Consider the following 27,354-nt stretch of genomic DNA (forward strand, 5'->3'; position numbering starts at 1 on the left):
AGCTAAGCTAATGAGTAATAGTGTTCACAGCTAACCACCTCCATGTGTGTCCAGAACTATTCGCGTTTCAAAGACCATTCATTTTTCTAAGACTATGTCATATAGAATATTTAGGAAAAGAAAGTGAAATTCCAATTATGAGGTGTTTTTGAAGGAATGGTGCGATTTTCGTACATTTCTAGTATTAATGAAGACTACTAACATATATTCAAGACCCAAGTCAACCCCTGAAAATGGTGACTATCCCTTTAAAATTCCAGTTATAACAATAATAATGTTTTGTATAAGCACAGGAAAATCGTGGTGGATCGCGTGTTGAGTGACATGCTTATGGTACCAAATGTGGCTTATTCCGGGGACAATGGGACATCGATACCTTTATTTGCCAACTTCCATTTTCATTGACTAGTTTTCTATTCGTTACTCTTTCTTTACATTTACCTTCTCACTAAATAATGTTGACACGACTATTTCAAGGCAACGTTTGAATGCAAGACAGAAAAAAAAACAGTCGCTAGACACTTTCCTGCCATGTTTTTGAAAATGACTTTCCTGAAGGTAACTGCGTTGATCTTGTGATCTAACGACCATTATTGAAAAGGAAAATCTAAAGTGGAGTAATTAAGAATTGTCAAGAGTAACCCAATCTGCTGGTAATTGACAATTTTAAATTGCATTAAATATCTTTCTTGGCAATATTTTTGGCCTAAAAGCTAAACGATATTTTTTATGTTGATGAATTTTATGAAATAAATAGAAAGTACTCACAAAACATTTTCATTTAATAATCCTTGTGTTACCCTTTGAATATAAACAGAATCAAAGGATTAAGGATTGTGAGCATCAAGATTACTGGCATAAAACTACCTTGATTCTGAAGGTCGAAAGGTTACACAGTTTATTAATAATTTCCCATCGGCGGAATGGGCTAATTCACTCATTGAACGACAGTCTGGTGAAATCACATTTAGGTTTTGCCATAAGAATAGTAAAATGTAATTTTGATGAACTGAAGAAGTCGTTAACAGATCAGGGGATTTTATACCCTTTATCACATATATAACTATGAAACAAATCGTTCTGATTACCCTGGTGTGAAGAAATGTGTGTTGCTGAGAGAATTAAGGACAACAGTAAAACTGCAATACCTATTATGTTTAGTGGATCGGCTGCAGGTAAAATGCTTCCTAGTTATGTAGTCTACTAGGCAGAATACATCTGGACAACATGGATAGAAGGTGGCCCCAAAGGCCATAATAGGTAATAATAGGAGTATAAGTGGTTGATTTGATGCCTGCTGCTTTGCAGACTGGTTCGAAAGCATTTTGATACCTGGCATTAAAAATTTGCTTGGTCCTAACGTTGTTATTGTAGACAACTTAAGTAGCCACTTCACACCTAGGGTTATTAAACTAGTTCATGAGAATGATATAAGATTTGTCTTCTTGCCAACTCAACTCACTTACTCCAACCACTACATGTGGCATTTTATGGACCTTTAAAAAGGTATTGGAGAAAAGTTATTGACAACTGGAAAAGTAGCAGCAAGAATACTTCACGAACATTAAATAAAGACAGCTTTCCTATGCTCCCGACTAAACTATATGACTTGTTTTATCCAATTGAAGACTTACAAAGTGAAAATATAATATCTGGTTTCAGAAAATGTGGAATTATGCCCTTCAGTCCTGACATTGTCCTTCAAAGGTTACTAGATAGTAAAGAAGCGGTGGACACGAAACAAATTAATGAATGGGTATCTATTATAGTTGTGGGATTGTTGAAAAGGACGAGAGGAGTTGATGATGAGAGTCAGGGGTCAAGAGTTAAGAAGAGAAAGAGGCTGAATGTAACCCCTGGAAAGAGTTATGAAGAGATAGGACCAGGTGTGATATTAGAGAATGTCAAATGAAGAAGTGGAGATCAGCAGTGATTCAGACACAACACTTTTGATAAGAGCACTGGAAAGGAAGATCTTATCTCTCAAATTCAAGTAGGCAGTTATATAATGGTGAAATATGAAGAATCAAAATTTGCAGGTGAGGCTAACTCCCTTGAAACTGACGGGACGGTTGTTAATGTTCTAGTCAAGTGTAAAAGTCAAGGATAGAGATGGCCTTCAACAAGATGAAATATTGTATCATTAGAATGACATTCTGAAATTAATCCCGAAAGAAAACGTAAAACCAATCAATAATCGAGGTTTTTAAAGTATTTTAGATATGAATGATATTTGGGGACAATAATAGGCCTATAAGCTTAGTAGTTTTTGAATTACACGGAAAGTCGGCTTTCTCGAATCTAAGTGTTTGGTATGGAGCGTGAAATGCAATAACATGTTTCTGTTAGCCTCTTACTTTTTCTGAAAGTTTCAACTTAAAATATTATGTCTCAAACTTCTAAACCATGAAAAAAGCATTTACGTAAACAATATGAACCCGCTGCCATGTTACTGTACCGGAACCTGATAATTGCGACTATGATAGCAACTTCTACTTATTTGACTAAAGTCATTTAGCAATTGTGAGTACGATATATAGCCACAGCTTTATGGAACAAAAATCACTGGTTAAAGTTTTATGCAACGTTTCGACGTGAAAGTGTTAGGAAAACTACATATACATTAATGCTTATTATAAAGAACACACAACCATTTATGTCAGCGATAAAAAGACATAGCGGTACCAGGCATCCGGTTGAATATCCACCTTTCCTTTAAGTTTGGTATTGTTACTTCCGAGTTATTTAACAACATTATTTTTAATTGAATGTTTGAGATTTAATGTCTTTATTTTGAATTCATAGTTTTATGTCCAAAAACGGACATCTAATATCATTAATAATTTAATTTGAGCGTAAAATTCAGCTGTGTTTTGTCGAGTTTTATCATACTTGTTGGAATAGTGCATTTGTTTTGTATTTCATTGCTGATTTTAATTTTTTTTAAATGTATGATAACTCCTTACTTTTTAAAAAAAAACATTGGAACAGTTCAATTTAACCCTATAAGCATGGTAATATTCATTGAAATCAAAAATATTTTGTGTTCAAAAATGGACCAAATCAGAACTATTTTGAACACCCTTTTAATTTAAAAAAAAAAACAAAAATATGCAACAGATGTAAAAATTTAAAAATGTGGTCTACCCATTCTTCCCCTAATTTAAGGATTTTTAGATAAAAGGTATTGAAATCAAAATATATTTTGTGTTCAAAGAAGGACCAAATCAGAACAACTTTGAACATCCTTTTAATTTAAAAAAAAAGTATCACAATACTATGCAACAGACGTAAAAGTTTAAAAATTAAATTAGATGGATAAAAGGTAACTATTAACTTAAAATAAATCATTAAGTTGCTAAAAAATATTCAAAGTAACACCGATTTACGGTATTCTACATTTTGACTTTACCATTAATTGCTTTAGCAATATGAACATTTTTTTTTACTATGAACTTCACTCCAAGGACCAATAGACTTTGTACTTTCAGATAAGTCTTCATACGAAACATACATTGTACCTACATTAGGTAAAGCCTGGCGGGCAACATTTGTGACCAATGATCTATAGTCTGTCTGTTCAAAAATTGCTGATGTAATTAAGTTAACTTTGGCGTGTCTTGATATTCTCAGCTATAGGCCATGGCAAAGTCTACTAATGAAGAACTTTACTAGCTTCATCGGATCGAAGTTTGTTACAGAATCAATGTACAGATATATTTTCAATACAGAGTTTAACTTAGGATTCCATGTTCCAAGCAAAGATCTCTGTGACACATGCACAAAATTTGACATGAAAAAAGAATCAGGAACTTTTCATCCTTCAGATGAAGCAGAGTTGATTAACCACCTTCGAAGAAAAGAACAAGCAAGAACAGCAAAATCAGTAGATAAATTTGTTGGTGATACTATTACAGCAGTGTTTGACTTGCAACAGGTTATGGTAGCTCCAAAACTGTTTGTTGGGTCAGGCTATTATCTTAGAAAATTGAATGTTTACAATTTCACAGTACTTGAACTACAAACTTTACAAGGCTTTTGCTATACTTGGCATGAATGTGAAGGCAAACGTGGGACTAATGAAATTGCATCTTGTTTACTGAAATGGTTAAAAGCTAAGGATAATGAAGGTTATCATTCTGCAATTCTATACAGTGATTCCTGTGGTGGCCAAAATAGGAATAGAATTATGTGCAGTGCAATACTGCAGTTTTTAAGTCAGGCACAGAATATAGAATTTGTTGAACAAAAATATTTTGAATCTGGCCATAGCCAAAATGAGTGTGACAGTATGCACTCTTGCATTGAACGGGAATATAAATCATCCAATGTTTTTCTACCTTCTGCCTATCACGAGAGCATGCGGAAGGCAAATAAAAAAACAGCCTTATATAGTAATCGAAAATACTCATAATGACATTATTGATTACGAAAGGTTCAATTCGATGATATGTAAACAGAATGCCTTTTCTGGAATCATGACTGTTCACCATATTATTTACAGTAAATCTGACAATGAACAAACTCTATCATTTGCACATGAAATAGGGGGCGAGATGGTCAAGAAATCTTATCGTAAACAAGGGCATCCTTGTGATCTTGCTACAGTCAAATTAACAAAAGCTTATCAGTCAACTCAAGTCATTGACAAACAAAAGAAAGCCGATTTACTTAAATTATGTGACTTTATACCTCGCGATTGTCGTCATTTTTACAATGGCCTTTTAACAGATTGTTGATCATCCTCAAGTTAAAATTTGGATTTTTTTTCCTTATGCCGAGATTTTAATTTGTAATGTATAATACTTAAAAACTCAAAAGTCAACCTAATTGATTTATAAATAATTCATTTTCTTGTTTATGTTTACTCGTTTACGGCACTTTTTTTGTAATTGATGACCTAAAACAATTATCAATGGATTTCTTGATGTTACAGAAAGTTTGAAATAAATTGTTATCACTCTTTACACTAAATTTATCTATTAATAAATTGATTCATTTCAACAAAAATGGCTAATATTCTCCCTTACTGTGTGTAAACTGTCACTTACAATGTTTTTGCACTAAAATGGTGTGTGAAATCTGTTAGAGCAAAAACATCGTATCTGACTTTTGGCTGGTTGCCAATATGTATCCAATCTCAAATTTTCCTCAAAAACACATTTAATACGAACCTATTTTTATTATCAACTTTCAAGAGCGTGGATGAAATACGCGAATTGTTATGTACAAATCAACATTAAAATCGTTTTATCTCAATTCACATGTGTTTTGTTTTTGCTCTAACCCAGCGACTTGAAGAGCTTTACTAGCTTCATCGGATCGAAATTTTGACATGATTCTTTTCACCCGAACATGTTTTTGGAAGTTATTAATGTCTTTTAAAATAATGTCTCTCGATTCATTAGCTGGAGCTTTTGTTGGTGTTTTAATTAGTATTAGTACATGTTTTATTTGCAGTAATTAATTTTGTAGATTCAAAATAGACCAAATAGAGACTCAATCAGAGAATAAATGGCTAACTAAACTTCTAGTCTACAGGATGGGTTCGTGTTAACTAAGATAGTATAGCCTAATATTATACATGTAGCTCCAAATACTCTGTATGCAGACTGTGTAAATCCGGACATAATCAACATGATACAAGGATTTTCACATGATTTAATTAATTGATAAAATTTGTCTCTACTATCAGACTCCTTGTAATAATATGGAGGAATATAGTCTTCTCCTCATTTAATGACCTACATACAATGATTAAATGATATAAATCCTGGGGAATATCTTCATAACAAAGCTTGCAGTAAGAACCTTTTAGCAATTTCCTTGTTATATTGCTGTCACCAATGTCCGCCGTCGGTCCGTCCACATTTACTCGTAAACACTCTACACGACACAATTCTTGACGGATTTTGACAAAACCTGGTGTGAACGTTCGTAATCAATCAAGAATAAACCCTATTGAAAATCGAAAATTATTTAGTATGAGTTATTGCCCTTGTTCTTTAAAACGCGTTCAATTTTTAAGTCGTAAGCACTCTAGAAGGCACAATTCGCGACGGATTTTTACAAAACTTGGTGTGAGAGTTTATCACTCAAGGATAAACCCTATCGAAAATAAAAAAAAATAATAGTTAGTATGAGTTATTGTTTTTGTTCTTGAAAACACATTCAATTTTTAGCTTGTACACACTCTGGAAACAACAATTCTGGAAAGATTTTGATGCAACTTAGTGTGAGTGTTTGTAATCGCCTAAGGATAAAATCATATTGTAAATGAGAAGAATTGAAAAATATTTAGTATGAGTTATTGTCCTTGTTATTGGAAACTAGTTCAATTTCTAGCTTATATCTAGAAGGCAAAATTCTTGACAAATTTTGAAGAAACTTGATGAAATTGTTTACTATTGCCCATTGATGAACCGTATCGAAAATAAAAAAAAACATATGTTTTTGTAGGTGTTATTGACCTTGTTTTTAATATTTCTCATAATATGCTTACAAATATTTACTGGCAGGTTAACTTACTGGCTTCACCCAGGCTTAAAAATGTCTATACTCAGTAAGGCTTTCACTATTATTAATTTTAGCAGACAAATCCTGAATATTTAAATCAATCAACCTTTGTCTTAAATTGAATCATACATTCAGTGTAACAAATGTAACCCATGGCTACTGAGCACAACAAAATTCTCAATCTTGCGTGTGAACTTGATGTGGGTATCAGGCAGTTGACAGCTAACTCGATCCATTTGTCACACGATGAAATATAGCTAATTGATAATCAAGACGGCCACGGCCTAAAGAACCGACTAAGGAGCAGAATTCCTAATACAAATTTACAAAACGTAATGTCTACTCGTTTAATATACTTTAATATTTATAACCCCAGATGTTGTTGTTTAAACAATTCGCACTAAGGGATTCTTTCCAGATCACATCACCCAGATCAAGTGCATTACCATCTATACAATCGTCGCAGACTCCTCTCTAGCAATCTGAGTTGAGGTCTTCATTGCTGCATATTATCCTAGACCAGACATTGTTTCAACCACTATCAAAACTTCAACTATCAGTCTAAAACTTTCATGCAACACATTCTTTAGTCTCAGAATAGAGAATTTACTAAATCCTATAGACGGGTTTTCTAGTTAGAAAAGAGCAAGCAGTTATTTCAACAAATTGGCTAATACTTTCTTACTTTACTTCTAAGATCATCGTTGTTTTTTTTTTTTAATCACCATTTTATCCTAGGCCAAGTGTATACCATATTTGGAATAATAGAATTCTGATATTTTGTTTATTGCATCACCATCAATGGAACTATTAGTGCTCTTAAAGCTAAAATTAATCTTTTCTGATAGCTCAATCCCTAAATTTTGGCTAAACCATTATTCTTTCGAAGGAGAATTGGATAGAGCTTTCAGTCTCCTTACAACTTTTCCTTTACTTTTTTAAAGCCGACATCTGGCAATTTTACCCCTTTCTCACTACACAACTGAATTATTGAATTCGGTTATAACCGAATAGAAAAATCCGATTCAGTTCGATTCGATTCGGTTCGGGTTGCTTTCGCACTGCAATCCTATCTGGATAGCCGCTTCCGCACTGCCGAGTCAAGTTATCTGGATAAACTTTTTATTTTTAGTAACACATCATGTCACGTGACAAAACATTATCACGTGATTGTCACCCCGCTAAAAACAAATATGGACGCTGGCAATTATAATTCGAGCAACGATAAAATTCGCTGCATGCTCGCTGTGTGGGGCGATACTAAAATTCAAGATGAATTAATCCTTTTCTTGTGATCGTCAAATATCATTATAACGTCCCCGCCAACAGGAGCCATTTTGAAGTGTTTATACACGTGACACCACGTGATAAACTTATCGGGATAATTTCTTGTTTGGTTTCGCACTGCCACTTATCTGGATCGTATCCAGACGAAATCCACCTCTTGAGGTAGATTTTTCTATCTGGATAACTTCTGGTTATGACCGAATAAGTTTTTTTGCCAGTGCGAAAGCAACCGGAAGTTATTCGAATAGAACTGGATAGAACCGAATTACTTTTGCAGTGCGAAAGGGGTATTAGAGAGGGATTTCTCTCTTATTCATTCTCCGTCTGGCTATCTTTCTTAGTTTTTCTACGATGTTCATTGAGCTCTTCCGGTGACTTTCCTATCTCTGCTTCTCTGACTTTCATTCGTTTTAAAATCAGGATCCTCGTCAAGTTTCCTCTGACAAAGAACCTATATTCTTTCACCTGACGATGTTTTAGGTCATTTTGTGGGTGGAATCGGATCAACTGTTGGTATTTCTTTGTTTAAACTATTTCAATTCACATCTTGAACAGAAGTGCTAGATGTAGCCTAGATAGAACCTTTGGTATTTATTATGGTATAGCCAGGAGCAACTAAGTAGTCCTAGATCAGTCCAACAAATGTAAATCACATGGCAAGGTCAGCCATGTCAAAGGACTGGTTCAAAGAGTCCTGGCTGGATCAATGTTGTACCGTTTTCAAAATGTCATGACTGTGTCAGGAGTTTGATTGAAATACACTTGCTACATTAATATAAGATATCACTGTCACGAGAGAGTAGGATAATTAAGCCTTCAAAGTGGCCACTAACAGTTTTGTACGTAATGATTACAACAAATTCATTAACATTCACACACTTGATGCACTATTAACCTTTTGTGAAAGATCTTGGAATTGGTACTTACCAAAGGATATTACTTGCGTGACAGTTCTAATCTTATTCTTAAATGAATGATATTTTTTCTGAAGGTTAATAGATCCTTACCTTTTGGCGATGCCATATACCTTTTTCATGATTTAAATAATTCACAGAAGAAACAAAGATAAGAAAATAAGAAAAATCCTGCTCTTCTCCGAGTAACTTACGTGACAGTATATATAAATGCTTGCACACAAATTAGTTATAGATTTGAATGGTATGACATTTACTATTTTAAACATCTAATATTTGGCAGGATTTTTAAGGGTGGTTTTTGAATCAATTACATTTTTATTAGATGAACACTTAATTGACTCTGAATTGTAACTTACGTGACATCGAACTGTCAAGAGTCCAAATAATAACATGGGAAAATTAGTGAACTGCCATTTGTGAATCAGTGCATTTTTTAGTTAAACTACAAAACAGTAATACTTATTCTTTTCACCTAAACTAATACATTACTTTTTTTTTAATACGGTTACATCATGAACTTTCATCTACAGTCATTCCAAAGCAACATCTGAAGAAATAAAGATTAATTTTTTGAAACAATTTTTATACTATAACTATATTAATGTTGGTTATCACATGAAACTTATTTTTCCTACTGCAGGTTGAAGGGCAATTGGGCTAAACAACATGTTGTTTATCTTGGTATTCAAAGACTATTCAAACATGCAAGTTTTATAGATATTCCAACTCTACTGCCACATGATTTATTTATTATTTTTTTTTTTGCACAATTCTGCAAATGAATTTGTATTTGGAAAAGAGTTGAGCTTTCTTAAAAAATAAGGTTATTGATTGAAACAACAGTGAATGACAGTTTTAATGTAAATGTAACAATTCAAGGAAAAAATAAATAATACTAACATTCATCTAATGAGCCAAATCAAAATAATAGTAATTACAATGATGCAATGTTTTGCACCATTAGAAACACGAGATTGTGTAACAATTTAGAAATTATCCGTGAAAATGTTCCATTTAAGAATCAAAATGTTTTGTTGTCTTTCATATTCAATGAATAATGTTGTAAGACTTTCCGTGCACAGAGTATGCAAACAGAGTCTGCTACTGTAGCCTATGTAATGTAAAATTCGGTGATAAAATTGTTCTCGGGTTGCAGAAACCAAATCATGCACTGAAAATTGATCACCAAAATTTCATTTACTATCACTGATACATTTCAAAGAGTACATGAAATAGTGAAAACACTATAATTACTTCTTTAGATTCCTTTAGTGTTTTTTTTTAGTTTCCTGACTCGTCCTTCACAATTTATCTTCCTGACTCGTCCTTCATAAATTTAACATCAGTGACACCAAATATTTTATCTGCATGTTAAAACCTTCATAAGGCTTAAATAAGAAATAGTCTTCAGAAGTACCAGAACTGCAAGAAAATCGCATAATCCCTTCAAATATACCTCAAACTTGAAATTTTACTTTTTATTTCTATAGACAATGTATGGGTTTTCTATATGTGGCATAATCTCGCTAAAATACGAGTTCTTAGATTTATATATTAAATCTGTACATATAGCTAGCTGCATGAGAATTGTAGCAAGCATACGTGATCAAATCTATAGTCACTAATCTATCTATTATCACTAAAAACTAACATACTATCATCCATAATCACTATCCTACTATCATCTTTAGTCACTATCCTCTACCTGCTATCATCCATAGACACTACACTAACTATAAGCATTCCTCAACACTTGAAAAGGGATAATACTTCGAAAACCGGTTTGTGTCAATTGCGTAAGTTTTTGTTTTACTTGTTATAATTTTTCACATCATTGTTAGCGTTATTTATCACCTAAATATATATTTTTGCATTTTTCATCATAACTTTCATCTTGCTTTATATATCCCCAAACCCAGTTTGACTTATTTGCATAATTTGATCCCCACATTTTCACGCTAGCATATACAGTTTCCTCCTGTTACATCTAATATTAAGCATAGGCTTTCTCTTATAGCAAGTGTTTTTTCGCTAAGTCGCAGCATTTAAATTTTGTTAAAAAGAGTAGTGAAATTGTTCTCTTTATTGATATAAATCACCCTCACTGTTTATCATTGGAATGGTATATACCCATCTCTTAATAATTGTAATGTAATTGAAAAGGATAGTAAGCCTATTAAGAAAATATGATAGGCTGATGAAACAAATATTTATGGTTTCGGTTTCCCGATCGACCCCCTTGAAAGGTTTACATAAATTTTTAAAATTTTGTTTTGTTTTGGTTTGTGTTTGAAATGTCTTACGGATGTAAGCAAAATAAACACCAAATTGTAGAGAAACATGTCTCGTACTTATTCTGAAAGTTACAACTAAAGATTTCATGCTTTTAATGTCAAATACCAAAACTAGTTTGAAGGGCTTAATTATCAATTAGTACACTTTTCTCAATTAGTAATCTTTTCTTAATCAATCCTTTTAAAACAAAAATCATGTTGGTCAAGTTACATTTAAAGTAAATATCATATTTTAGAATTTAGTTATTGTGCCAAACATTGTCCATGTCCTGTCCTTTATTTCATGTTTTGCTTCGAATATCAAACATTCTATGTTTTAGGTGACCAGGATGGAATATCTTATCTTAAATCCCTAGGTGCAAGATTGGCTCGTTTGGACCAAACTTCCAAAGAGACCTCTCAAGATAAAGCCATAGGAATTAGGTCAGACCCCTATAAAGGGAAAGATAGGAAGGTCTCGATAGCAAAGCAGTTTAAGAACATCAGAAGTTTTTTTTATACGCCCACATGTAATGGTGGGGGGGGGGGGGGGCGCATATTGTCGTCACCCATGTCCGTCCGTTGGTCCGTCCACAATTGCTCGTAAACACTCTACAAGGCACAATTCTTGACTGATTTCGACGAAACTCGGAATGGTTTTGTAATTGCCCAAGGGTAAACCCTTGAAAATCAGAAAATTCGAAAAATATTTAGTATGATTAGTATTGCCAAGGCAGCGGCACCAAGGTGCCTCCTCATATCGCCTTTCTACTGCCAAGTGTCTTTAATATGCTCTGGCTCATGACCATGGGCCTCCAAATTTATCGTTCTTCCGATTGAATAGAAAGCTTGATCATGCCATCCCTCTGTCATCAACAGCATACATTAAAATAAAATTCTGATTGCTCAAATATTTTTTAATGTATTACTTGGTACTTTTATCTTCGTTCCAGGCTACAATCTTAGAAAGTCTTGGTTATGCCATTAGTGGAGTTGGAGTGAATCCATAGGAGCCAAGCCAACTTACCAAAAGTGTGCGATTTACAACATGCAATGCATAACATGTAATAACAAACCAGATGTTTCACTTTTGAAGAATACTTCTATAAACGTTAGTATTTCTCGGTATTTAAAGATATAAATGAGATATAAATTTATTAAGGCTACATTTCAGTGGCGGAGCCAAAGAGAGGACAGTTTTTCGGGCATGACTCTCATAACTAAGTAAGAAATTCGGACAACCTCAGATATTTGCCATCTGCCCCCCACCCTCTTCGGACATCATCCTTTGTTTACTATTTACCATCTATTTTCAGTATAGCAGATCATGCTTATACTGATATCATTATGCTCATATTATACCTATATAATCTACATCGAGACTATATATCTTTCTCAAACTCTAAAATAAATAGCTAGACAAACACTATGATCAAAAGACATAGGGCAGTTAGTTAAAATTCCAATTCTTGTAGACAGCATCTTTACTACACAGAAATTTGGTTACAATAATTGTAAAATGAGAACCCTACTTTATGGAAAGATGTCATTGTGTTCAAACAACAAATCTATTTGTCATACATTACTTCCTTGAAAGCTGTAGTGACAAATAACGTCATGATCAATAAAAAATTAGCATGCTTTTCCGGCTTATGAAATCAGTTGCTGAAAAAAAAAAATTAATTTCCACTTCAGACAATAACTGCTTTTGAAAACCAATGTAATAGAATACGGTTTACTTACTGAATAGCAAGCAGGACACGTCTTCTGATAGAGGATGTTCAATATTGTAGATGAACATTCTGAATTCCTCCCACGTTTCGGCTTTGTATTGACCTATTTAAACAAAAAAGAATTAACTAAAATATAAATATTTACACATTTCCATTATGGTGAAAATTTATCAGTTCCTCATTAAATTAAGATCACAACCATCGTAATTGCTGATTTTAAATATAGATCTGCGACCAATATTTTTGATTCTCAATAGGGTTCATCCTTGGTTGATAACAAACACTCACGCCAATTTTCATCAACATCTGTCAAGAATTGTGCCTTCTGCAGTGTTTACGATCTAAAATTGAACGCGTTTTCATGGACTAGGGCAATATCTATGCAATTACATCTTGTGACGTCATAAGTGGAATTGAAAGAACCACAGACGTCTGACTGAAAATTGGAATGGTGCAAATTGATGCTATCAGTGTCTCCGATACACATAAACAGTTTAGAAAACCTTTATACAATCTCTTTAAAATATTAAATCTGCATGTATTTCAATCAAATGGCACTACTGAGTCGCAAAGATTTAATACCGCACAACAAACAGTTGTTATTCTATCAATAGTTCGTAGACTTTCTCCAGAACTAATCAAGTAATCAATGGGAATGATACTTTGAAGGATGGTCCCTGACAAATCCAATTACCCTCTCAACATGAATTCTTGAGCGCGCAATTTTGCGTGTTGTCTCAAGCTCAAATGGGGACAGCTGTTTTTTACCACGGGTAAAAGCTGGTATCTTGACCTCTGCACAATACAAGCCAACACTTTCTGAAATATTAAAGCCACGATCCGCTAGTACAACATCTCCAGGCAAATGTTTTCCAAGCAGTCCACAATTCTCAGCCAGGTGCTTGTCTGACACTCTTCAACCATAACCACTTGATAGGAAAGAAACTGCTCCCTGTGGGGTAATACCTATCAAGTATTTTACAATATTATGATGCTTATAGTTGCTCCATGTTTCTGCCCGAGCTAGAAGATCACTCTTCTCTGTCTGGCCATAAAATAAGCTCTTTCATGCACTCATACATGATATGAATCATATCAAGAAAGATCTTGGATACACAGCTTGGACTCTGATTCGATATCCTAAATATTGCACACCAGCATTCAACTTACTTTCCACAAGACAAGGACAAGTTTTTGAAATTTTGTCAACGAGCTTCTTGAAGTCTGGCTTATATGTGGTTCTAGGAACATAAACAAAGTCATCAATATTTCATATTTAAGTCCAGTGTAATGCTTGACTTTCTCTTCATCTTTAAATGTATCTGGACTAATATCTCCTGTACCAGCATTGAGTTTTTCTCTAAGAAGACAGTTGTCTAACTGAAGCCTTTTTATTTCCCTTTGATCTTGACTTTCTATCACTTCTTGTGATAATTGACCTTTTATCAAAAATTCACACTTGGAACGTTCAGCTGGAAACAGTTCCACAACTGACTGTATGCTATCTTCGTCAGGACAGAGAGCACTTGGACTTTCTGAGTCCTCTTCTCCTTGCGAGCTTGGGTCCTCTAGAATCTCTTCTGACACGACTCTGGTGTGGTTGACTCAACTGATCCCTTTTTCAAAGATGAAGCCCAGTCTGGATTTACTTTGTCAAAAAGAGCAGCTTTCACTCCTGAAAAAATATTGAAACTTATTAAATATATTTGATAGATAATCTAATAATAAAAATAATAATAATTTTTTTAAGCCTGTAAGGCAGAACATAACTAATTTTTTTAGGCCTACTAAAGAATGTATAACTTTGGCAGACATTTATTTACAGATCAATCGCCTGATCAAAAAACGACTTATGTACGTACATCAATCTATTCCCGGTCTTGTTATAATCATAGAAGCTAAAAATGTGTGTATTAAACTGTAATTACCTGTTATGAAGTGCTGAGGACAGACTTTATAGTGTCTTTTTGTCAAAAGCTCGCCCTGTTGATGCGAGCCGGCCACAGTCTCCGTCGTTTGGTTGACAGCTCTTCAGTCTGTTGTCCTTGGTTTTTAATGACCTTAGGATTGTCAAAAAACTTCAACCCGTCATCCCCAGGCTTGGATCGGTTAGTACACGCCCAAACAACACATGTGTTAACCATTGCTTCTAACAAAGCGAAAAAAATATAGACTGAATAAATATTATTGTTTACCTTGACGATTTGACCTACAAGATGGCGTTCCGCGCAATGCATCATGGCGAAGCTCCCGCATGGAAACCTATGTATAAATAATACAAATAAATAATATCAATGAAAGGCTGAAGAAATAATACTGCCTATACCAATGATAGGTCTCCAAAAGGTAAAAATGCCTAAAGATAGGCCAATTCAATCCCCATATCCAAAATAGTCCCTCGAATGTATTTCATAACACCCTTACATCTCTAACTCCCTTAACCTGTAATGAATAACCCACATAACAGGAGAGGTAGACACCATCTGGGGTATGAACCCATTAGCGGGGGCATGTCAGCCCCTTATGCTTCTAATAAAAATACTGTCACAATCAGCACATAATCTGTATCACTCTTTTCTTTCACATATTCCCATGTTTTTTGTTTCTGATTTTCATTAAGAAACTTAAGGTCTTTGCACTTGAGATCCAGTCGCTGGCTATAATTTGGGGCATCAAATATCGTTTGGTAAAATTCTTTACTACAGCTTGCTTCAAGTCTTTGATAGTTTTAGAAACAATCTTTCGTCTTTAAATGGGTGTTTACCAAAGATAAATCATGGTTATAGTTGGATACGTGGCTATCTGAAGGGACTCCAATACGACAACGCTATCTTCTATGACGGTCCAATTAGAATCCGAAATTTCTAGAGATCTGGCGTGTTTGACTAATGATGCGTTATGTATTACAGCAAATATAGCAAGTCTTTGCTCAAACAATCGCTTGAACATGATATGCACATCGAGTAAGAAACGTCGTGAATAAGTGAATGTTCAGGCAAATTGTTTGTTTTTGGTAATCAAACCATTTGAGGCCTCAGTCGAGCGGTTAAAAAATGACACCAAATGCCTAGCTGCTCCTGTAGCCCTGTCGATGTTAGGTAAATCTAAACATTTCTTTACAGAGAGATGTTATTGAAACTAGTTTTTTTCCAATCTCAAAATTTTTCAGTACCTGTCTGAAATCATTGGCCAAATTCTCTTCCGTGTGGCGTACGGTCATTTTATGAGTATTTAAAACAAGATGGTGGAATTGCCAGTGAGCATGAACATAGTGTACAGTTTTTGTTGTGTACCCCTGGTTAACCACACTTGTGAATGCATCCGTAGTGAAACTAAAGCAATTTTGAGTCATTGATGAGTTTTGATTTAGTTTCGTCATAGTACAAATTAAGATGATTCTTTACAGTACTATACAGGGCACTTTGTAACTTGAATTCAATTTATTCAGATACAATGCTGATAGGCCTCATGTCCTGACAACAAAATTCGACTAAAATCCTGGTAATGGTCGCCCACTCGGCTGAGCGTACGCTCATTTCTGGTTTATTCAAAAAAAATCTCATATTGGTTTGCTGTGCTTGTACTAGCTGTTCTTCATTACTATCGTCAGTATCTGTAATGTTGACGACAGAAGATAGAGTTTTCGAGGATGATGATTGAGTAGATTCAGACACCATGCCCGAACTCGTACAGCCTGTGGCACTGGCACCAAACATCATGCTGTAAAGAATTTTACTGTGTTTTGCTTATCGCCTTCGGCTTTTTTAATTACAGACGCAAGCTTGTACTTCAAATATGTGTGCAAGCTTGAAGTTGAATTTCTAAATGTTTCTGTTCATTTAGAGTAAAATATTTCCAAAAAACGTTTGTTCTTGTATTGGTCGCCATTTTAGTTTGACTTGTGGTCACGTAGTAGACAAAGTTAGCAGACCAACCATATTGACAGGGATAATTTCAAAACTTTGGTATGAATTTCGGAATTGTTAGTTTAATACAATTTCTATCGAAAACACTTGAGAGGATATCCCATACCTTTTGTGATTCGCTGCAGGAAATGAAAAGATGTTCTAAACTTTCGATACATGAACCACATCACAGAGAGTCAAACTTTCTTTTCCTATCTTACATAATTTATCGTTTGTAAAAATACTGAGATTTAAAAATTTATATTCGAATTTCTAGATTTTATATTACAGCAAACTATTTGAACTATTTTGGATATAGATTTAATGTCTTCTTCTAAAAGCTCATTGTCAAGGTATTTCTCCCAAACCCGTATTCCTTTAAGTTTCGAATTATATTTCTTTATTTGAATATCATATATATATATATTTTGGTTTTATGGCATCTAATTTATGTTTATATAACGTATAAAGGTTTTGACTTATTTGTTCTGGAATCGTTATTGTTTTAAAAGTGTGGATTTCTAAAAAATCAATATTTCGTGTGTATATATCATACCAATTCATAAATATGTCAGAATAAAAAGGGTTACTAATTATTATGTTTCTTGAATAATTGCAAGCAGGCAATATAAACCTGAAAGGAATAAGCCATGTTTGATTTTCTGCTTGATGTAACTTTTAAGATTCTGCATGTTAGGAATGGTTTGCTATGTTAGATGCCGCTAACCAGGGAATTAGAATTTTATAGATGTTATGGGAAATAAATTGTTTAGTTGTGGTAGTGCACCTGGGAACGGAGAATCTGTAGAATATTACTTGCATAGCGGATAGATGTGGATGAGGGAAATGCAAATTGATATACGGTGCATCCCCAGATTCCGGTTCGGCACAATTCCGAAGTATGGTTGAGCATCCAGTAAAAGTCAAGGTATATGTATAAAATTAATGGAAACCTCGACTTTTTCAACACCATAGAAAATGATAGATATTTCTATTTCTAGGAATGGCATCATCCGTCGAGAAGACTTGTCGCTAGTCTGTCCATGGTGCGGCTGCGAAGGATGGTGGACTTCGCCTGGGTACGAGATTTTTCGATCTGATACATTCTCGGTTCTTCTCTGAGGGTTACCACTTTGGGGCTTGGTGGCTAGCCAATACCCAAAGTGGTAACCCCTTCCAGAGATACATCAGAGGAAGCCATCAAAGCGAGGATGAGAAGCTCCAAATGGAGGGGGGAATTTCGAAAAAAAAAGATGCATTGTATCGATCAGAGGAAGTTGGTGCATATCAACCTAGCCCATGGATGTTCCAAGAGGAGGGCATTTATTGGAAGGCTTCAAAAAATGATGGTGTTTTTGGAAATACAATGGCTAGTGGATGGGGTTGCTGAGCTCAAAAAACATTCCTGAAATGGAATACCAGGAATTTTGGATAGAATTTGAGCCATTGACTATGGCTCTTGGTATTCCACCAAACTGTATACAGAAAACCTTCTTATCATGGCAAAAGGAGAGCAGTGGAATTCTCACCGCTGAGCCCCCCCAAGCACCTCCAGTATATCACTTGAGAGAGAAACAGGGGATTTACGGGTCTGAAGAATTGGGAGAGATGGAGAAGGATGAGGGAGTGAAGAGGGCTAGAGTAACTAGAAGCAAGGAAGAGAGAGAGAGCTGCAGTTCTATTGTGCTAAGGGGGAATGCCACTCTTTCCAGCTGCTTGAAGAAAATGGGGCGTCGTATGCAGTAGAGTTGCAGTTCGAACCAAAAATATTGTGGCCTCCATTATGTTGAAAAAGTTCAGCAAAGAGGAAAACAAAACTGAGACAATTTGTGTTTGCTGCCACTGCTCTGGAGCTTGGCGATAGCGCAGTGGTACCTCTTACCCGAGAGGATTTGTCAAGGAATTACTAAACTTCCTGGAACAGTCCACAGCAAAGCAGAGAAAAACGCCAGAGATCTTTCCAAATCAAGAACATACACTACAGAAGCCTGAGAGACATAGCCATAAAGAATGAAGGTTAAGCAGACTGGTTGAATATGATTGAGGTGGCAGTCAGTTTTACATCAGCAACCATGATCCAGAGAATTATACAAGAAATGGACTCAATGGGCATTGAATGGGGAACCAAATTCGCTAGTTGTCGTTTCTTGATGTAGATGGCGCGACGGCTATTGCGGTTTTGTCGTCATCTGCAACAATGGTTGATCATGTAAATAACAAGCGTGATTATGGTCTACGGGACTTAACTTAACTGAGAAAGGAATTGAAATCTAGAGTGGGAAAGGTATCTGGAAGAAAGAGGGATTTAATCGAAAGGTTCGTAAGGTTCTTTGATTATTTTTAGCATCCGTTAACTAGATAATCTTAGATCAATACATCAACTGTCAAAAAGCGAAAGTAGTTAAACTGACAGGTGGTCAGGCGTCTTCGACAGTTCCACTCATTCGCAGTTGCGGAGTGTGAATTGAAAGACAATCAGAATAAGAAAAAAACATCAAGTAGCCTCCCTCTAAAAGACCTCTAATAGGCCAAGCCTATTATTCTGATTGCCTAGGCTAGTGACTAGATTTACTAGTCTAGTAGACTATCGATGGAGGTAGTGTGATTGATCTAGGCCTTACCATTTTCCAATTTTGATTTAATCCTTTCGAATTGTGGATAACTCCTTTGATGATAATGTGCAGTTCAATCCATGTAGGATGGTAGTTCAAGACTTATTGTAATTTAATCCTTTCACAGATTCTGGGGATAGAAAGTTCTTGAAAAACATTATCTTTATTTTTTAGGCTTGAATTTTTGACAGAAATAAAGATATTGAACATGATGTATTGGAAAAAGTTAGAATCTATCCTGTTACCTTGAACAATTTCAAAAGAAACTTGATGACGACTGAAAGAAACTAATTACAGAATTATCTTGCACAACTACAAACTTTTCATCAAAGTAGACATTTTATGGCCAGTACTCTTAAGCTTAAAGATCTGCCACTGTCAGGATATTAAGACGTTATATTAAAATGGCCGGTTATAATGATATGTTCAGATGCATACGGCTAAGCCACCCAAACATAAGTAAGTTTCCAATTTCACAAACATTTAAACCAGCTAATTCTTAGGCTGTCAAAGCCGACCATAATTATCTTCCAAGATCCTCTTTCTGAAATCTGGCTGCAAAATATTGGCTTATGAAACATAGATAATGAAAACATTTCACTGAAATGGTCAAGCATCAAATCAGCTGTGGTCACCATTAAGATGTTACAGGTTTTCCAATTTGAAAAAAAAGACATACAAGCTGATCCTCTTATCCATGGAAAGAAGTTTGAAAACATTGCTATTGACGATTTTGTTAAACAAACACAGAATGCAGTTGATGAATGTGAAACATTTGTTTGTAAAGGTAGTTAGTTTCTAGATTCCTCGCCGGACGGATAGATGGATAATCATAAAGTGATTGAGGTGAAGTGTCCATATTCATCTAAAGACAAATGCATTAATACAGACAAATCAAAAGTATTATCTTTCAGAAAATCATGACTATTATTTTCAATTTCAGGGTCAACTTCTGTGTACAGGACGCCAAGTGTGCATTTTCATTGCTTACACCTTTAATGATATGAAATTCAAAACTATCAACAAGAATGACACTTTTATGCAAAAAATTAATTTAGTTTTATAATAATCACTTTGAAAAAGCTGTATTGGAAAAATTTTATTTCAAAGATTATTATAAATGTTCATTTTAAATTCGTTAGAAATAGCTTTACTCAAATGAAAGATCTAATTTCAATCATGTTCACAATGTCAAGCTATGACAAACTGCGTAATTTTACATCGACTGCAATGACCACTATTCTTGTATCTTTATCAAGGAATGCAGCAATTTGATTTGATTGTATTACAGCAACAATCCATTTCATACACATGTACTTGTGTATAGATTCTAACAAATTGTACATCAGAATATTGTGATCTAGCCTGGCAAATCAGGTCCTACAAATTTCTATAATATATTGGTATTGGTGTGATATCATCACTGGTAGAGAAAGCCATCTAATGTCACCTTTTAATGGAGTTGAACCTGCTTTTTTAAAAAATAACTTTTCACAAAATTATAAACCTTTGGTATCCAACTATCCATACAGAGTTATTTAAAAAAAAGTCAATAAAAACATTATCAGATATTCTATTAAGTTCCTGTGCTATACAGGGTACCAAAACAAACAAGTTTGTAAAATAGCTGGTAATGACTTTATGGGCTCTTAAACTTCAGCTTTGTATAGATACTAAAAGTTCTAATAAGTTTAGATTTTGTCATTTGAAGATAGTGGATAGTGACATTTGATGTCTGGTCCTACCTGTGGTAATATAATATGATAATCCTATATATCACGTCTGAGAACCTTGGTATGGCCAGATTTGTCAGGCTAATGATATAATTACCAATCAAGTCATTTTTCATTCAGTAAATGGTAAGTAAGATATTGAAGGGATTGTCAACTGGTATTCTGATCTTTGAATGTGTATTTGGGATTTTGTACCATTCCAATTTTCATTCAGACATCTGTATTTTCTGTAATTCCACTTCAACTAAGCGCTGTATGATCTCAATATCGTAAAAGCTGCTACAAATATCTTGGGCCCTTTGCGTTGATGTCTCAAAGGAAGTGTGGCTGTAACCATACAAATAAAATAGGTATAAGTAAAAGGTTACGTGTAAAAGCGCATGTCATTGCACAAGTATTTGTGTTCTCAGCAGCAATAATGTTCAATATACACAAACGCAACCAGTTGTAAACAAAAACATGTTAAAAAGCATTTTTGGAATGGATGTCCAGAAGTACATCTGTCCATAACATGTGACCCCAATACCACACACCAAAAGAGAGCATGAGAAAAAGAATACTTTTGAGTTTTTTTTTTGCCATTGTTTAGACACATAACCATCACATCTGAACAGGGATGCTCAAATAAGCTCTTTCATGCATATTTTCTCATGTAGTATAGTAAAAATCAGTAAACAACACAATGGCTATTAAGGAAATTCAACTATTGAGGAAAAAACTAGTTACCTGTATTTCTAACTACAGCCTTTACCCAGGAATTACATGAAAAAACAAGCAGATTCAGATTCGGGGCTTTTCCTAAAGTTTTGTTTTGTCAAAATATTCCTATTCCAAAAGTATTCCCTCATTCAAAAAATAATTGAAATAGATGCTGTAAAGTTTTTAAAAAAAAATCTAAAAGTAAAAATTCTTTCTAAAAATCATAGAAAGCCCTGTTATTATAGACAAAACTGAAGAAAAGAAAGTATGCATGTTAACACATCTTAGTATGGCTGTATTCACCTGAATGAATAGCCTATTATCTATATCAATGCAATACATTTTGAATTTGAGCCTATCACGATAAGGAAAAGGCATAAACTTGAGAGGGAGTCAACTCCACCATAGTGAACTTTTGTCTATTTTTCCATGCATATTCAAAATATAATTTTTAGTTACATGCCATTTGTCCCAGAATTTAGGTCTAATTTGAAATAAACATAATTCCCCTCCCCCTATCAACATTTTGGATTGAAAATTCTTTTTGTAAAATCAGCACTAGTTGGCATTTTTATCAACCCAGGCCATAGCCATAGAGGAGAGAAAGACAAGAGAGGAAGGGGAGAGACAGCTGAAAGAGGATAGAAAGAGGAGAGAAAGGAGAAAAAGACGAGAGGAAGGGGAGAGACGGGTGAAAGGGGATAGAAAGAGGAGAGAAGAGGAGCAGAGAAAGGAGAAAGAGGAGAGAAAGACAAGAGAGGAAGAAGAGAGACGGATAAAAGAGGGGAGGAGCAAAAGAGCAAGGAGAAAGAGGAGAATCGTAGAAGGGAGGGGGAGGAGGGAAAGGAGAAAGAGGAGCGGCAGAGAAGGGAAGGTGAGCATAGAGGGGAGAAGAAGGAAAGGCAGAGAAGGGAGGATGAGCAGAGAGGGGAGAAAGGAAAGAGTAAGACAAAGGGAGAGAAACGGAGGAATTACGAGTCTGAGGAACTGGGAGTGATAGAGAAGGATGAGGAAGTGAAGAGAGCTAGACTTACCAGAAGCAAGGGAAAGAGAGCTGCAGTTCTTTCCAGCTGCTAGAAGAGAATGGGGCGTCGAATGCGCAGTAGAGTTGCAGCTCAACCAAGAATATTGTGGCCCCAATTAGGCTGGAAAAATTCAGTAAGGAATAAAAACTGGGTCAATTTGTGTTTGCTGCCACTGCTCTGGAGCTCGGCGAAGGGGCAGTGGTACCTCTTACCCAAGAGGATTTGTCAGGGAAGTATAACTTTCTCATACTTCCTGGAACAGCCTACAGCAAGGCAGAGAAAAAGGGATTTATCTAAATTAAAAACCTACGTCTACAGAACCCTGAGAGACATAGCCATAGAAAATGATGGTAATGCAGACTGGTTGAATATGTTGGAGGTTGCAGCCAGTTGTGCACCAGCACCATCAACCAGGATCCAGAGAATAATACAAGAAATGGACTCAATGGGTATTGAATTGCGATTAGTAGATTAACGTATAATTTAGATTAACGCATGTCATTTTTATTTTTTTTTTAAAATAAGTACCAAATTCAGGAGAATTTTTCTATTGTGAGTGGGGAGAGTGTAATATGTGGGTGGGGGTGTTTATTACCAGCATAAAAGCAGTATGCATTGATATTCATGGTTTGGTCCAGAACACAGCATTGTAAACAATAACGTAATTAAGAAGGTCACGATGTTATAACCGTATTAATAAGTCGTTGTTAGGGAAAGAAAAGCGATTGAAACATCATCCATATTTAACTTTCATTAACAGAAACATGTTTTTGTTAAACTTCCATTTTTAGTCATTTAGTCACATCAAGGATCTATTAGTATTAGCAGTAGTTTTGGCACATTAATGTTTTGAAGCAAGTTATCTAAAACCGTTCTCACGTCGCCGTCATTCATGTCGCGTCGTTAAGGAGAAATGCGGTGTGTTTACAAGGCAAGTGTAGTAATACTGTTTGAGTCGTCACTCACTTAGGACAATTTTAATATAGTTTAATTTGATTATCATTGTCAAATTTTATGTTACGGTTCCCAGACGCATTAGCTTAACGCATAATATTGTCTAGTAAATTGGAACTATATCGGCTCATCAATACTTAGGCGGTCGTTACGGACTAGGTAAGCAGGGCACTAGGTCAGTCGGTCAAAGATTATTACGCCTAGGTCATTGAATAAATTACATAAATTGTAAATATAGATTAAATGTTTTTATTGTAAATTTAAATAAATGTTATCAAATTCTGTGAAAAAGGACAAGAACAGGACAAGCCAATATTTTATAATTAATATTACAACTCGTGTAGAAATACGGAACTCTTTTATGACGTCGACTGTTTATCTTCGTGTTCTTACGCATTGGTCACTATTTTAGATTATATTGCCTTGTCCGTTTTCTGGAATCTTTAATTTATGTTAATTTCATTATTGAAAATTGTTAACCAGTTTAAAATATTAGACCGGATACGACCCGGACAAGCTAGTTTCCCTTCTTTATAGCTGCTCTCACAACTTGATATCGGAAGCACGGGTCGCGCTTCGCCTATAAATAGAGGCTCGCAGCGCGAAAATGGTAGATAACGCCTGCACTTGGTACCGACGTTGTCAACTTAAAAGTCATCATTACTTTTAAACCTATCATCATCATTATCATCCTTATCATTTCATCATCAGTCATTAGACGTACTGTTAGGTAAGCAGTAGCGCTCTAATTAGCTTAACTATGTCGGTACCAAATCTGCGGTCATGAAATCACCATTTTTCCTCGTCAAATTTTCATTCAAAAACCATGTAATTCTAAGTCCTTAATGCTGGCGCGTTATCTCCACCACACTCCGGACCAGATCTCTTAATTCGATATAGGAATTCACCATGTTCGCGAGGATTCTATTCGCAGATTATAACGTAACGGAAGGAAGCTAGCTAGCTTGGTGAACAGAAACATCAGGCCTAATTTATTTGTGCGGCCATTTTTTTTGTTTTGTTTATTTTCCTGCTCGTCCTCTCGACGGTACATGTATTGTTCTGTATATATACAGTATATTATTGTAACTGCCGCTTCTTTCGCTTTTATTTTTGCTCAAGAAGATGTTAAAAAGAGAATAAACAATAATTCTGTAGAAATCATCTTTTGTCTTAATCAAGAGCTTGGAGGTGTATGCACGGCATCTAAAGCTGTCCTTAATTATTATGGAAGAACAGGGGATCTGGTTGTGCTTGAACCTACATTTATCATGCCCTCTGCCTATCAAAGGTTCCTCAGTCTTCGGAAGGAAAGAGGAAAACGTATCCCCTCGAATCTTAAGAGATCAAGGACTCGGCAGTAGTCAGGGTGTGGGGATCCTGTCCTATCTCAGTGGAAGACAAGCCTGGACTGGTCTCTAAGATTGCTATTTGATTTAGACCTAGACTAGGTGAATCACGAGCAACATGTATCATAGATTTTGCAAAAATTGATATATATTGGTGGATTCCTAAATAAAATTGGACGACGCATCCTGACAGATTGCTGGACTGCATAGACAGGGTGCTTGTCCACGCCTACAATACCGACAAATTTGACAATTATGGGGATCTTCACGAAAGGTTGTTCGTTTCCCAATTTGAAAACCCACAACCTTGATGTGAAAATAAAAACCATATATTATTATCTGAATTTTAATATATAAAATCTACTGATCTTTTTCGATCACATGCTGAACACACATATTCTCCGAGTTTGAAGTTGGCCTAAGCTCTACTATTACACATGGTAATGGCATAGAAATGTAATATGCGTACAGATTGTTTGTCCGCACGGAGATTTAAGTGAACAGTAATCTATATATAGCTATCGCTTTGGTATTAAGCTCTTGCAGTACGAAAATATAACTCTCGAAATGTTTGATATACTGATAGCACTTATCAACCTCCCGGACGACTTAGCTACCATTACAATTATGGACGTTTTAGGATGGCAATCGTATTCAAATCACCCAATCGTCTCCAAAAACCGTTTGTGATGACATCTTAGGATGCGTCCGATTAAACGAGATAGCTTGAAGATCATGCCCGCGACATCATTGAATAATTAATATTTTTCAGGGTCAAAGATGTATAAAACTTTTGACTTACTATTTACTATCTTATCTGATTTTGACAGGTTAGCCATGACTAAATGAAGGGCAATAACTCTTCATTACAATATATTAACAAATAGACAAAAAACTATACATTGTATCAGGCATATTTTTAACTCTAAGATTTTTGGAAGAAATATTGTGAACAGAACTTCCGTCGACAACCAATACTTGTCTATCACATTAAAAGGTGATTTTGAGACATTTCAAAGTCGGGGAATTAAAATAAAAAAACATTTTTTTAACCAAACATCGACAACTTTAAATTTGACCTCACCTACCAAAACATGCCAAATTTCAGTCTGATTTCGACATGTTTTTGATAAATAAAGGCCAAATTATAGTTCATTTACACATAATTAAATTGAAACTTGTCCGAGATCTTATCTCTCCAATAAGCATACCGAGATTCAGTCATATCAAAATCAAAACTCTAGCGTTTATTATGGTAACAAGTTTATTTTGAAGTGTTTTCACACTTCTGTGTATACACCATGTTTCATGAAAATAAAGCTTCCATCGAGTTAACATGAAAAGTTGACAGATATATCTCAATTTATACGAATAGATAGATTTATCATAATGAAACAAATCTTTAATGCCAATGAAAGTCACCCTTTCCAGATTGAGATGAATCCAGATTCTTTTCCCATATAAATACTCGATAGAGTATAATCAACAATAGAGCAACTCGTAATATATTTAAGCAGGAAAGCTCCAGATCAAGCAGACGGTCATTTACTGTTATCAAACATGTTACATCGATGAAAGAGATGGAAAAATTATAAATTTTCACCTGCCTCCTTAGTCCGAAACATCTATTTAAGCATCTGATAGATATTGTGAAATTTGTTGGCTTAGTGAGCGCCATTAAGAAAATGCCCTGTTTATGTGGATTTTTTGCAACGCCGAAGGTATGGGTATTCTTAGACATATTAATATACCTCGAATCTACCAAACCTGCTACTTACTTTCGTGTTGTATCACGTGATCCTTTTTCTTTGATGGCCGATGAGAGATTAAGGTAATAAAAAAAACTTTAATAGAACCGCAAAAGTGAATATTTGGGAATAATGATGGCCTGATTAAACTACAATCTATCTTTCCAAATAAATCTGGGTTTGGTGAATTTGAGATACACAAATATGTCTATAACTTCCACACCTTGGGAGGTGCAGAAAAGTCCCCATAAAACAGGACTTTTCTGGCCCTACTCCAGCCGACAACTGTCAAAATACCTTCCAGGGATTTGAATAGGGGCATATGTTGCGGACTTCTGCCTCCTGAGATTGATATCGATTATTATCTTTCCTCTATTTCCAGTTGTTATAATAAAAACAGACGTTGTTTGTTTTCTTAACACCGTTTTGAAAAAGTTTTAGTCTTCTCTTCAGTGATTGCAACATACCAAAAACATTTTACGTATTCTTAAATTGAAAGCAAGTTTACTATCTTCATGCATATTATATTACATACAAAACTTTTATTGACTATGTGAATAGAATTCATTACGTTACTTATCCTCTTGTCTTTGTGACAGTCGT

At 35.0% G+C, this 27,354-nt stretch overlaps 2 protein-coding genes across 2 annotated transcripts; both read left to right on the top strand.

Moving 5' to 3' along the window:
* Nucleotides 1–1,102: 1,102 nt before the first annotated feature.
* Nucleotides 1,103–4,414, top strand: LOTGIDRAFT_155116 (hypothetical protein; the record flags this gene model as incomplete). Its single annotated transcript, XM_009065619.1, has 3 exons — nucleotides 1,103–1,175; nucleotides 1,770–1,886; nucleotides 3,732–4,414. 3 exons carry the CDS (start codon nucleotides 1,103–1,105, stop codon nucleotides 4,412–4,414), a joined length of 873 nt encoding a protein of 290 aa, XP_009063867.1.
* A 16,685-nt stretch (nucleotides 4,415–21,099) lies between these two features.
* On the top strand, nucleotides 21,100–23,175 carry LOTGIDRAFT_155117 (hypothetical protein; the record flags this gene model as incomplete). Its single annotated transcript, XM_009065620.1, has 3 exons — nucleotides 21,100–21,102; nucleotides 22,259–22,549; nucleotides 22,963–23,175. The coding sequence occupies 3 exons, from the start codon at nucleotides 21,100–21,102 to the stop codon at nucleotides 23,173–23,175; spliced, it is 507 nt and encodes a 168-aa protein (XP_009063868.1).
* Nucleotides 23,176–27,354: the final 4,179 nt, after the last annotated feature.

This window comes from Lottia gigantea (assembly GCF_000327385.1).
Source record: "Lottia gigantea unplaced genomic scaffold LOTGIsca_7, whole genome shotgun sequence".
Lineage (NCBI taxonomy): Eukaryota > Metazoa > Mollusca > Gastropoda > Lottiidae > Lottia > Lottia gigantea.